Below are 14953 nucleotides of genomic sequence, written 5' to 3'. Positions count from 1 at the left end.
GTGTGTGTGTGTGTGTGTGTGTGTGTGTGTGTGTGTGTGTGCATTACTTGGATTTTTAACGTAGCTTTAACAATTTTTCAGTCATATCGCTACGACGTCCGAAGTGTGGTACTTTAAAGTGATACCTACCACTGGGGCACATTGCTGTAGACATGTAGCATCATGTCCCACCCATTTACATGATCCTGACCAGTCCTAACACTGTCCTCTTAATGCTGAGCGCCTACCGAGGCATCTGCTAGCACCATTTTTATAAGTCTTTGATATAACTCGGCCGAGGTTCGAATCCGCGAAATTCCGCATCAGAGGCGGACGCTCTAATCACTTAGACCACCCGAGCGGTCCGAATAATAATAATAATAATAATAATAATAATAATAAATAAATAAATAAAAACAACTGCAACTCCTTTTACCACTATAATAATAATAATAATAATAATAATTTCTTTTTCTTCTAATACAGGGACCCCAGTGAAGCAGGGGTTTTCAGGAAATAAGGGTCTTAAAAGCTCTGCACAGAGCTGTCTGTCAAAAATTAAAAGAAATCGCTGAAAGTAGTAATGGCACCGGGTGTTTATGAATACTGAATGCCACAGCTAGACTGAAACAAAGATCCGATTTTCTTTTTAAATTATATCTTGTTTAAAAATCATGTTTTCGTGAATTTTGTTGATTTAAAAATTCGATGTCAATGACCTTTTTTAACGAAAATATATTTTCTAAACCGTTTTGGTCTTGATTGCACTCTTCATCTCCGTGTCCATGATGATTGTCATATAAATCAGAAAACAGTTTAAAGAGGTTTGACGAGCGTATGCAAATTGACCACCAACACCAGCAGGAAGAACTCAAAGAACCAAGGACCCTTTAAAATTAATATAATCGTTCAATTCACAACAAAATAAGAAATAGAATAATGAATCTCTGAATGAATTCAAGGAATGATAGGGAGAGGGACGAACAAATATTAGATAACATTTGAGAGAGAGAGAGAGAGAGAGAGAGGGATGCTGCATTTATCGGAAGATGTGACTTTATAAAATAAAGACCCCTGTAGTGATTGACAGTGTCATTAAGCAATCACTACCCAATTGTGAAGCAATGCTTCAATTTATACTCTTAGTTATCCAGTGCCGGATTAAACCATGTGGAGGCCCTTATGCAGTCGAAATCTTGCCCCCCCCCCCGCAAATTATCTCCTAATACGTTTTTAATTTTACCAACCAACAAGTTTAATAAACCAATTTTATTGCACAAAACAAATATTAAAAATTATTAATGTTATTAAACAAATTAACATTTTATCTGATTAAAAAAATTTATTAAATATTTTTTTGATCCGTTGTCGCGGGGCCCCTAAAAGGCGTGGGGTCCATAGGCAGGTATCTACTCTGCCTGTTTGGTAATCCGGCACTGTAGTTATCCATCTCAGTGGTGTAAATACAGGACTCATATACAGGCAGTGTTTAAGATTATTATTTCTGGAAAATAGCCAGTTTATTTCTATTAGCTGGGAGTTAAGAAAGACATTCCGGAAAGCGATGCTGAATTGTGCTTGGTTTTCTTTGTGGGTTTAGAGACTTACTACAAAATACGATTTTTAGAATATGAAGACATTAAACACGCATTTATTTCATTCCCGGTGGAATATGTACACTGATAGTATGAAACTAGTTTGGTATGTGCTATGACTCTATAGTCTTAAACAAGGTAATACGAGCATATTTAGAAAATTAAGAAAAAGATATTTATTTTCCTATAAAACGAAGTAAAAATGTAAATGAACTTACAGTATAGTGAATTAAATGCCTAATGATCCTAAAAGTTTTATCATGAGTCCAAAAGTGTAGAGTATTCCGAATGAATCTGGTATTTAACGTTCTGACATGCCAGTAGCCTTGAATGTACCGATATGCTAGCAGTCTTTATGTATCACAATGATATAATCCAGAATGTCTTTGAATGAATTCACAATAATCCCAACAATTGATTTAGTGCAAAACTCAGCAAGCATTTGTAAAATTCCAATAAATGATTTAGATAAATAATTCCGCTCAGATTATAAGAGAACACAACTAAAAGACTGCTTTCACTAGCCAAATGTTAAAATATGAATACATATTTTGTTGACTACGTCTGTTATATAAAAAATTCTAGAACATTCTACATTTGTAAAAAATAACTAGACCTTGAATCAAACATCAGTAAACAACCTATTTATAACTTACAAACAAGACCAAAACAGTTAAACCTTCTAGAACCTTCTGAAATCAAAAGGTCATATCAGAATATGTTACTTACAATTGATCCTTACAATCTACAATCATGGGAGTGAATATATCTTATATGAATGATGCGCTTACATGTCCTTAACACACAGATCGGTCTGGAAATCGAGGATATTAATTAAGAAATAATTTGTATGTAATGAAGTAAATAAATGTAATAGGTAATGTTCATACTTTGCTACCATATTTTAAACAAATAACATTCATCCAACAGCAAACATTGTAGATTCATATCTATGGTCGCATTTATATGGTAACAGATTAGCGTATACGCTGCTCATTCTATATATTAAATATCAAGCAGACAGCTTCAAATCGGCATGGAGAACTTCTTCCAAGGCGCGGGCTTAACAAATAATTTTAAAGCCACCCTCTTTGATGTAAATTAATGGACTAACACAGATCACGGGTCGGATCTGGCCCGCATGCCGTATTTTAACCACCCCTGCTTAGATCCTGATCCGACGTTAGTGCCTTGGTTTTTCTTTTTGGTTTTGAGTGTGTACAGTCTTTATTACAGGGTGGTTGAGAATCTGATTTCTAAATCGCACGTGATTTACCGCAGAAGAATTTCCGTGATGGTGATGGGGTGATATACTACTATAATGGTGGGAAAATTAACTCTCGGGAAAAATTAACTTCCTTGACCGGGTTCTTGGATCTGACAATGCTTCTGTAATGGTTGGTAAGGACAGAGGAGTGTATGGATTTATGATCTAAGAGCAACCGAAATGTCTGACCCGTCAAAATAACTCATGAACTTGAACTTAGAAACGTTTTTATCAAAGCCCTCAGTTCTTTAAGAAAAAGTTCACCTGTGCATTAATTACACCAAAGGGCATCGAAAGACATCATATTGTCTTCGTTTCTTGAGGATCTTGGCTGTTTACAAGCCTCAGTAAATGTTTTTATGTGAAATTTAAATAAGTTTTACGGAGGTCGGTGTTTCACCTGCGCTTGTCAGTACAACTATAGTCTCTGAAATAATTTTTTAAAAAGTAAAGGCAAAACTTTAACATCGTAGCCGACGTTATGTCTGGTGTCCCTACTGGAACAGTGAATAAAATATCTGACCATGCTAACGCAGGTGAGACAATAAAATGACCATCACTCTAAACACTGGTGGCGATCGGACAAGTAGTTTACTTCTTGATGTAAATACCACATATTATCATCATGTCTAACGTCGTTACTAAGACTTGAGTGTTGTTACAGAGCCTGTCAATCGTGTATGTCTATTTACCAGTTCAAGCACTTACTGAGTCCCTGCATCAACACAACACTCACCTTATCATGTTCCAACTGTCCGTTCTTCTATATTCCATTCCCACAAAAACATAATAATTTACGTACAAGGTCTATTTACAGTGGTACTTGCCTTCGAACACGTGAAAAGTATCGTTGGTGTTGTTTTCATTAATTTCCAGTTTGTATGCTGTATGAGGTATTGTGTCTTCCTGTTTATCTTCCGTTACCGACACATCTCCATCGGGTTCAACTGCGTACTCTTTGCCATCTAGATGGAAGTGTCCGGTCTAAATAATAATAATAATAATAATAATAATAATTGTTATTATTATTATTATTATTATTATAGTGGTTACGATGATTAGGACAAAGAAGATAATACAGAAGTATATAATGATGCCAAGTATGATAATTAAGATGATAATGGCGGTATTCTGCACAGCATACAAAGTATAATATTTGTGTTTTTCTTTAGCACGCATATTGCAGTCTGTAACCATCATTTATACTCGATACTGCTTCTGAAGTACACCGAAAATTCGCGTGTATGCTGCACTCTATTTACCACGGTTATGTCTTTGGTCCACTGTGAAAAAACTCTCCTTTGAGTGGATAGTTAATATTGTTTGTGGTTTATTCTTGTTAATTAAACAGCGATTTTGTTCAAGAACGTATTCGCTGAAAATAGCCGAAAATCAATATTGTAAAAATACTCCAGTGTAGTGCCCATGTTAACATTGTAAAAAAAACTCTAGTGTAGTACTCATATTTATCTTGTAAAAATACACTAGTGTAGTGGTCATATTACTATTGTAAAATACTCTAGTGTAGTGCTTATATTAATATTGTAAAAATACACTAGTGTAGTGGTTATATTAACATTGCTAAAATACTCTAGTGTAGTGCTCATATTTATCTTGTAAATATATTCTAGTGTAGTGGTTATATTAATATTGTATAACTAAACTATTCTACTGGCCATATTAACATTGTAAAAATACTCTTGTGTAGTAATCATATTTATCTTGTAAAAATAAACTAGTGTAGTGGTTATATTAATATTGTAAAAATACTATTGTGTAGTGGTCATATTAATATTGTAAAAATGCACTAGTGTAGTGGTTATATTAATATTGTAAAAATACTATTGTGTAGTACTCATATTTATCTTGTAAAAAATACACTAGTGTAGTACTCATATTTATCTTGTAAAAATACACTAGCGTAGTGGTCATATTACTATTGTAAAATACTCTAGTGTAGTACTCATATTTATCTTGTAAAAATACACTAGTATAGTGGTTATATTAATATTGTAAAATACTCTAGTGTAGTGCATATATTAATTGTGTAAAAATACACTAGTGTAGTGGTCATATTACTATTGTAAAATACTATAGTGTAGTGCTTATATTAATATTGTAAAAATACACTAGTGTAGTGGTTATATTAATATTGTAAAATACTCTAGTGTAGTGCTTATAGTAATATTGGAAAAATACACTAGTGTAGTACTCACATTTATCTTGTAAAAATACACTAATGTAGTGGTTATATTAATGTTGTAAAAAAATACACTAATGTAGTGGTTATATTGATGTTGTAAAAGTACACTAGTGTAGTGGTGATATTAGTCTTGTAAAATACACTGGTATTGTGGTAGTTCGTAATAGAAATACCAGCTTCCTGTGCCGCAAACCAAAGAAATTATTATTTTCTCTTTTCTAGTTTTTAGTTGGCAATCATCATTTTCGAAGAAATCAAGACAGAGAAATATTAATATGACCATTACGCTGTAAATATGTGCGCCATGTCCTTGTAAACTATAGTGCTCAAATGAGTGGCAGGACATGGATAGTGCTCTGTTCTTGTCAATTTATTTTACACCTGAAGTCCATTATTTATCCTCACAAATTATTGCACTTTTTTCAACTTGATATTTGGAACCACGTTCCTGAACACATATTAAGTCGGTCAAACATTTGATTTCAAAATTCGTTTGTCCAACTATGATCATATGTCACTTTTACGGTAAAAAATGCTAGAACATAATTGCTATTGTTTAGTTCTGTTTTTCTTTAAGACCATTTGATGCTATTTAAACATTATGTAGATGCTCATGGTGTTCCAGGTTTAAAAACAAAACAAAACATTTTTACAGTTTTAAAATAATCAGAAATTTATATGGCTCTGAAGCACATTTCGTATCAAAATACTGCTAAATAGCATATACAGTTATGGAAGTTTATACAGTTTTGAAAAATTGTGATCAAGATACAATGTTCTTTCTACGCTCTCACTTTACTAAAATCTGTTCATAAGCGGGTCCATTGTAATTATAACAATTGAAGAGGGAGGAAGGGAGAGTACAATTTTTGTGTTGATATATAACCAGAGTATTTTCCCTGACTTACCAAGTGACAAGGCCTGTCAAGACTCGGACATTTTACCAACAGGGATGCCCCGGTGTCCACTCTATCCATCTGATAAAATGCATAGTCCTGAAAAAGGCGTAAATTTCTAGCTTTGAAAAATCGGTGTTTCAGTTCTAAGCCTTTGATGGCATTTGTTTTGGTCAGTGTTTACTCTCACTTAAAACTTAAAACAGCAACAGCAAGAAAAATACTACATTTGAAAAAGAACATTTTAAATTATTTTGAAGGCTAAAGCTGTTGCATGAGAGTTATTGAAAACAACACTATTTGCAACGAAGATAATAGCATGTTTAGTAGCAAGAAGGTACAAGAACAAAATATGAAATGCCAAATTTGGCTTTTTTTGCCCGGGGGGGGGGGGGTAAGCATGGAAGACAAAAATGTGTAATTTTTAGTAGGCAGAGTTACAAATATTTTTGACATGATTTAATATTAATGACCCGAATTTGGAGTCTTTAACATATATTTCAAAGAAGAAATTGCTTTTGAGAAATTTACGAATGAATATTTCCAATATTTTTTCTTATTTGTACCAACCTTCATTTGCATGGGGAAAATCTTTTCTAAGTGAAATCAGATTCTACATACTCATTTTCTCGAATTCAAATAAACTAACGTCAAACTTGACGTTAAATCAAACCAATTACATATTCCTCCTAGTTTAGTCTACTGTATGCGACCATGTTAGTTTGGCATTATAGAAGTGGAGGTTTCAAGTGCACATGCTTGCGTTTGTAGCATCTTTTTCAATTTTTAAAAGTGTGCTAGAAAAACAAGCAATAGACTTAATGCAAATTTGAAAGTCATACTACTTGCTTCGCACTGACTCTGCTGCTATACAAATATTAAATTAAATAAGTAACTAATTTAATAATTAATTCAATACTCAAAACAAAATGATAATATAATTGTTTGAAAAGAATACTCCAGGCAACTCATCAAAATTTATTTTTAGTATGGTCATCACTTGAATCCCACATTGTGTGCTTCATGACATAAAGGAGGTATCGAGGACTGAAAACATGAAAGAACAAAAGAGTCTTAGGTACGATTTGAGTGTAGAGTAATAATATTGGAATCAATAATGGAATAGTAGTAGTGCAGTGTAAAACTGAAAAAAGGCCATGCTTAACACATTGTTACTTTGTAGCAAGCTATGACATCAAAGACACGTCGCTCTGAATGATTACTGATCAGTACAAAACTTTACTGCTATATTGTTGAATTGTCAAAGAAATTATACAATCATTTTAGACAGTGGTGTACTAAAGATAAATGTCACCTGGGGTGACGATGATGGCCGAAAGGGTTTGTAGCACCCCAAGATATCTGGCCCGAGGGAAACCACCCCATCGCCCCCTCCCCGTTAGTAAGCAACTGATTTTAGAGACCGACTATGCAGTTTAACTGGTAGTGGTACATTTTCTTGTACGTATTGATTCGAGTGTCTTAGTAAAACTGATGTCTCTCATTAGCTGTCTCCTTTACTTGGCGCGCGGAGGCATGTTTACCTTTTTCTACAAAAATGACATCAAATGAAATAATTTGCTAAATCTTACCTTGTGAGTTATTTATTTCATCAAACTATTGCTTTCAGCGTTTTGCGCATTAAACCAGATCCATGTTTGAAAAGCTAAAGCTCAGATCTCAGCCCCACATATTCTCCAATTGGAATACCGTTTAACTCCTCTTTAAATCATTTTGTTCACTTGTGGGATGGCATAGATGTTGCCCCTGATTGTTTATGGCGTGAAACTATACATTTACTTTTATGTCATAAAAAAGTTGTGTGTTTCAACATAGTGAATTAGTGTAATTGACAGCAACATCATTTCATCGTTTTAAGACCGTTAGAGAGCTCAGACGCTGTAAATTCATCGTAAATAGCTTTTTTGGTTAATTTAATAGTTTGTTTCGTGCAAGCCAAGACATAATCGTCATCGATATTCCTTCAACTGGAAAATGTGCGATGAGATATCTTTTGGGCGCTTTGCTTATTTTCCTTTCTTTTTTCATTTTCTCTCTCTCTCTCTCTCTCTCTCTCTCTCTCTCTCTCTCTCTCTATATATATATATATATATATATATATATATATATATATATATATTCCTTACGAGTTTGGGATGATTTTTATATGGCAGCAAAGTGAATATGAAGTTGCTGTAATATCTTTCCAAGTTTGTATTTAGTCTGTGTTTCTAGAACAATTTTGAAATTTGAACAAAAAATGAACAAGTGAATGGTCTAGAAATAGCCACTTCGGACTACTAGTTTGTCCTCCCATAATGAAACTTGTCTTATAATTTACTTTTACGAATGTATGGTTTTATACTAAGAAACAGTAAGAAGTGAAAACAACAAGTTTACAAAATTTCAACAAACTTTTACATCAGTTTGACCTCTGTTGTCAACAACAACAACTTTAACGAATGACGAGCACAACAAAGAAACGCTCTGCTGCTTCGTTTCTCGTTTTCAACCCCAGCAAGCGCGAATCAAGTATTTAAGATGGGTTTAGAAAGTACTGGGTCTTAGAATTATTTGATGTATGTAAACCGTGATAATTCTTTTTACAAAAGCATATGTTATGAATAATATAGCGGTACAGTTTTTCTAGACAGTCCGTTGTTCAGAACATAAATATGAAAAAGATGATGATGACGACAATGATAATATTAATTAGGCCAGGTGTCAGGTTTTAATCTTACCTTACTGTGCGACAATTGAGGTAAATTGGTGACCGTGTTATTGGCTATGATGGTGACGGGCACGTGTGCATCCATTAGGTAGTTTCTGTGGAGTTGCAGGTCCACCATCCGGTCACCGAGTTTAAGTGTGTACTTCATTTTAGGAGGAAACATTACCCTGTCCGTGTCCGAATCTCTTTTGACACGACCACTTACTTGCATCACATCAATACGTTCTGTAAAAATAGTACATTTTCTTATGCCACATGCCTATATTCTTATTTCTATAGACATATCGTCTACAGAAATAACATTATAAGCGTCTGGTATATACATCTTATATTTATTCATCATTCAATGATAATAATTTCCGCTTGCACATATATTTATTAGGACTTAATGAACCTCGGCAGAATTTTGGCTATGCGCTGACAACGAGCATGTTTTATTTCATCGTTGGCTGCCGTTTTAGCGAATTGGTTCTGGTCATTAGATGTCGCTATTCTAATGAATATGAGACACAGTGTTTTACCCTTGGTTATCGTAACATAAGAAAATGGTGGATGGGTGAGTATCAATCGAGACAAAATCAGTGCATGGCGCTAAGAGAAATTTGACCGTTAAATACATCAAAGAAGTAATCAAGATTTGTTGCTTACTAATAGAGTTTTGTTTAACGAAAACTAGGATTATTTTGGGTCACGAAATCTCAGTGATGGATGTGTTTTGGCTTTTGAACCAGAGATTTTTATTTCCACAAAAATGAATCAACTGTAAACATGGTCTTGTTCACGTCTAAAAATAAAGATTGAGACTTGTTTGCCATCTTGCTTCATCTCAAAACTGAGGCGCAGAATAAAGTGGCACCCTTTCCTGAGCTAAGTATAAATCTCGGTTACAATTTGGTTGGAACAATGACGTTACACGACCACAACCGAATTCATCAAAATCGCCAGTTTGAGTTCAAAGTCTCAAAGTGAAAGATATTCTAGGTCAAAGCACCGTCAACTGAGAGCCTGTTAGGTCAGACCGCCCCAAACACACCAATGGTATCGTCAAAACCGCAGCTTAAGCGCGGCAAAGCCATATTCACCTAAGACAACACATAGTTTGCTTACCGATCGGCATCACAATCTCTTTTTCAGCTCTTCCAACTCAAGTCTGACTTGTCCAAGATGTTACAACGGGTCAACATAAAAGTAAACCCCGATTCTATTCCAACTCAAGTCAGACGTGTCCATGCCGTTATAAAGCGTCAATATAAAAACAAATCCTGATATCATTCGAACTCAAGTCTGACTTGTCCAAGATGTTACAACATGTAAATTTAAGAGCAAATTCCGATTTCATTTCACCTCAGGTCTGACTTGTCCAAGATGTTACACCGAGTCAGCATAAGAGCATATTCCGATTCCATTTCAACTCAAGTCTGACTTGTCCAAGATGTTGCAAAAAGTCAACATAAGAGCAAATTCCGATTCCATTCCAACTCAAGTCTGACTTGTCCAAGATGTTACACCGAGTCAACATAAGAGCAAATTCCCATTTCATTCCAACTCAAGTCTGAGTTACCCAAGATGTTACACCGAGTCAACATAAGAGCAAATTCCGATTCCATTCCAACTCAATTCTGACTTGTCCAAGATGTTACAACGAGTCAGCATAATAGCAAATTCCGAGTCCATTCCAACTCAAGTCTGACTTGTCCAAGATGTTACACCGAGTCAACATAAGAGCAAATTCCCATTTCATTCCAACTCAAGTCAGAGTTACCCAAGATGTTACACCGATTCAACATAAGAGCATATTCCGATTCCATTTCAACTCAAGTCTGACTTGTCCAAGATGTTACACCGAGTCAACATAAGAGCAAATTCCCATTTCATTCCAACTCAAGTCTGAGTTACCCAAGATGTTACACCGAGTCAACATAAGAGCAAATTCCGATTCCATTCCAACTCAAGTCTGACTTGTCCAAGATGTTACAACGAGTCAACATAAGAGCACATTCCGATTCCATTCAACTCAAGTCTGACTTGTCCAAGATGCTACAACGAGTCAACATAAGAGCAAATTCCGATTCCATTCCAACTCAAGTCTGACTTGTCCAAGATGTTACAAAACGTCAACATAACAGCAAACCCCGACATCATTTCAACTCAAATCTGAAAATCTGACTTGTGCAAGATAGTACAAAGAGTCCATATTAAAGCAAATCCCGGTTCCATTCAAATATGAAAGAACAAAATATATAAAGCACATTACGGAATATTTGCTAATAACTTAGATGTCACTGGAGAATAAAGTCAAACCGTACAAGAATTTAATTTGCAGATTATTTCGTCACGCATGCTAAATTTACTATCCATATTATTACTTCTTGCTGATACTGCTTTGATGATGACAACAACAACAACGACTATTATTATTGTTATTATTATTATTATTTTATAGCATTACAAGAATAAAAACAACTGCAGAATGATTAATATTTCAATTACCATCAATTACTAAAGTACAAATCCCATGCTGCACTCAAAACTTCGAAGGAATTCTGCGAATCAACATATTTTGTCTGTTCCATTTAAAAGTAATCATTCACCCTTATATAGCGAATATTTAGGTTACTGAACATTTATATTATGCAATCGGCTGGATATAGCTACTTAGATAAAATGAAATCTAATCTTTGCCTGCGTTTCTCGGCATGTTTTTTTTTTAAAAACTTCGTTTGCAATTTAATTTATTGCAAAATTCACCGGATGAAGTGTTCCTGCTCATGACATGGGTTCGTATCGAATTAAACAAGTACACAAAGACGGTAAGATAAAGAACATACACGCATCAAAGTAAAGAGAAGCAAAATGAAACAAAAATAATATGAAGATGGAAAGGAAAGAAACGAGGAAAATGTGTGGTATATTAGTTTCGTATCAAAACTCGTAATGTGGTTTCTGTAATATTGGAAATATAGTCACAACATCTGACAAAAACTGTAATCTGTCGTGAATTGTAATGCTGTATAATCTATCGTGAATTGTAACGCTGTGTAATCTATCGTGAATTGTAATGCTGTTCATTGTGTTATATCAGGAAAATTATTAGAAAGGTTACTACATGACTATATGATACATCCTGGGTATCAAGAGGTCAAACTTGGGACTGAAGCACAGCAGACTAAAACGCCAAGAAGTGCACTGAGTCCTGATATAAAGAATGTGTTCAATTCGTCATATGAAACTGTCTAATCAGTGCATACAACTGCGATAAAATTCTGTCTCCACGATTAATATCATGGGAATTTGTAAACCTCGCTTTGGAAGGGGAATTTCATTCTTTGTGGTGGATTGAGTGAATCGTATTTAAGGGGCGGCAAGTCGGCAAATGGCCACTTCAGCTCTAAAGATCCGGGTTAGGTCCCAGATGCCAGCGCGACTGACCTTAAGCGTTCAACCTCGGTGGTGATCTCCAAGTTCTGCAGTGTTCATATATTAGCCACTCCCACTCTGCTAACAAACGCATCGTCACGAGTAGTTTGTAGCGTATATCTAAACCTTTACAATCGGTGTAACCTACATTTAACACCCATTTCACATGCGTAACATTTGCACACTGTGAACATATTTGTATATATGCAAAATTAAATACGTAGGTATTAGCAAACTTAAAATAAATTTCACGTGGATAAGAATGCAAATAGGTATTTATAGATACATACGGTTGTTATTTTTGAGGGCCACAACAGATAGTCATCATAGCGCAAATTTGTTTACATGACAAAATTACATACACATGTAAATAAACAGATGAATGTAGATTTACATATGTATGTAAACTAGTGCATGTGAACGAGGAATGAAACAAATTCAAGTGTTAGCGAGCAAGGACTTACGAGGCACCAACACTTCTGTTTCATGAATTGTTGTTGAAGGCACTGCTCAAAGGAAACAACTGGAAAGTGGGTCACAATACACACTCATCTAACGATGAAATAAGAAATACAGCTTTGACTGGGAGAACTGATTTTCAGATACCATACAAACGCGCTCACAGAAACATCGACAGACTGAATTATATAAGATACCGGTTTTTACGAGCGGGTAATAAGAGACGAAAAGCTGTTTCCAAGTTACAGATATATGGAAAATGTCTTGTGCTTTTATTTATTAATTGCCAGTTATGTAACAGTTCTAAAACCCAAGTAATAGTAAAAGGGATGGAACATTGATAGTCTTTCTAGTAGTGTCGTATAATCGATAATATATTCGTAATATTCCTAGTAAAGACTGTTTACGTCAGGGAAGCGCACGTATCAATAAAGCCATTATGTTTTCAAGCTCCAGGACAATTATAGCAACACCTATATGACTAATGTAATGTTTAATTATGCTCGAGCCCGAGGTATCTACTGCCCTGGATGCATTTGTTTAAGAAATATTGACACCTGCGAATACAAATCAGATTCAGGAGGAACATTCACGACATTACAAAAAGGATTTGATGACAGAAATATCGTCGAGGACAAAGGAGTACGTGTATTGGAACGTCCTGTCTTTCGCAACGTTTTGCAAATGAAATGAAAAGAATCAAAATCTCTGAAAAGTTCGTGTATTTTTTTCAGGCAATAATACTTTCAAATCATCTATCATCATCAAAAAAGTTCATTTCTACGTTGTAGACAAACCCAATCAATGAAATTATAGAGAAAGAAGAGAAACAAACTTGTAAACAACAAAATGACAATGTTCTTTCGGAGCACATTACCTCTATTAATGGAACACATCCAAAGACATTCATTCAGACCTTTGTTTCTATGTTGTATCAATCCGGAAGAGATTCGAAATGTTTAGTTTCCAGAGTAACAGGCTGTATTGCAGTATTTTGCAATGCGTTGGATAAGTTCTAGAAAATTAGTACACAGAAGCTATTCGACATTTGTGAGAAGTTGGCAATGTCAGAATGAAACATTACAAATTAGGTAGCGCTATACAGTTTCGCATTTTGCATAGGTTAGGAATTTAAAGAAAAAGAATGTCCCCGGCTTTCCTCACTGATTATACTGGCTATTTAAAAAAGACCTTGTATATCTTAGGTATAATGCAAAGAACCTTTAATTCCCTTTATTTTGGTGTATGATTGATGGGTGCACTATGGGTTATAGAGTATACAGCTTGGCCTTACTTCAAATGTGCACCTTTCAAAAAAGTGCTAGCTCTACTTGGTCATTTTCACTTCCTGAACTTCAGAGGTCAATTGTATAAATAAGAGCCGATAACTTTTTTTACATTTTATATATTTGGTAATTCATTCATTGCACTTTCAGAAGCTGGTATTGTCTAGTCTGGCAAAATTTATTTTCCCTATTTTAATAGCTGCTATGTATAGTGTACTTTAGACTAATTCAGACTGATTTTTTAACACAAGGGAGCAGTCATTTTAGTTAGCAGTGTGCTTAAATCATGTAAAATTTCCAAAAGTACAATATCCAAAAGAAATATCATCCACATTACATTAATGTAGCATAGAGGTATGCAAACATTCTCTCCACTGTGCATGTTTTAAATGCGAACTACTTCACCTTACATACGTCACTCTCTCAAAAGTACATATTACACTGGACAACAAATTTTTACAAAAGTCATGTTACTGAAATAAAATTAGTCAATTCTTATCAATTTTTATGTGCTGAACACGAATATGACAGTCAAATTGCAAAATTGGCTCTAGTTTTTTTGTAATCTGCAAGAAATTAATGTTTACATAACGAAATGCATTCCAATAGTAAAAGGTCAACTGTAATAGCCTACCTATAAAAAATCAAGTCATTGACTACATCTTAGATTTCTTCGCCTGTCTCTTGTACAGCTGTTCGGGAGCATCTCTGAGGAGTGTCCAGCAGTAGTCAGCCAGCATTGTAGTGGACCATTTTCCCTGGTATCCTTGTTCCATTGTTGCGATATCTTGATGAAAGCGTTCGCCGTGTTCATCACTAACAATACCACAGTTGCTAGGAAAGAAATCCAAATGGGAATGAAGGAAGTGAATCTTTAGAGACATATTGCAGCCAAGTTTCTTATACTTCATCAACATGTCTTCTACTAGTTCCTTATAGTTTTCTGCCCTAACATTTCCGAGGAAGTTTGTAGAAACTAGGCGAAAAGCATTCCATGCTTGTTTCGCGTCACCTTCCAGCAAGTTGTTGAACCGGTCATCTTTGAAAAGCTCTCGAATCTGAGGACCCACAAAAACTCCCTCTTTAATCTTTGCTTCGCTGAGTCGAGGGAATTTTTCAT

At 34.9% G+C, this 14953-nt stretch overlaps 1 protein-coding gene across 1 annotated transcript in view; it reads right to left on the bottom strand.

The window, feature by feature from the left end:
* Positions 1 to 14953, bottom strand: part of LOC149784371 (A disintegrin and metalloproteinase with thrombospondin motifs 12-like) — a 73133-nt gene that overhangs the window by 50666 nt on the left and 7514 nt on the right. Inside the window, exons 2-4 of the mRNA XM_089933259.1 lie at positions 8682 to 8896; positions 5953 to 6039; positions 3669 to 3825 (exon numbers count right to left, since the gene is read on the bottom strand). Of these exons, the coding sequence (XP_089789385.1) occupies positions 3669 to 3825; positions 5953 to 6039; positions 8682 to 8896 (459 nt within the window). The remainder of the gene's footprint in view (positions 1 to 3668; positions 3826 to 5952; positions 6040 to 8681; positions 8897 to 14953) is intronic.

Source organism: Sinohyriopsis cumingii, chromosome 14 (assembly GCF_028554795.1).
Source record: "Sinohyriopsis cumingii isolate HCF-2022 chromosome 14, ASM2855479v2, whole genome shotgun sequence".
NCBI classification, from domain to species: domain Eukaryota; kingdom Metazoa; phylum Mollusca; class Bivalvia; order Unionida; family Unionidae; genus Sinohyriopsis; species Sinohyriopsis cumingii.
This window is presented reverse-complemented; position numbering and strand designations above follow the sequence as displayed.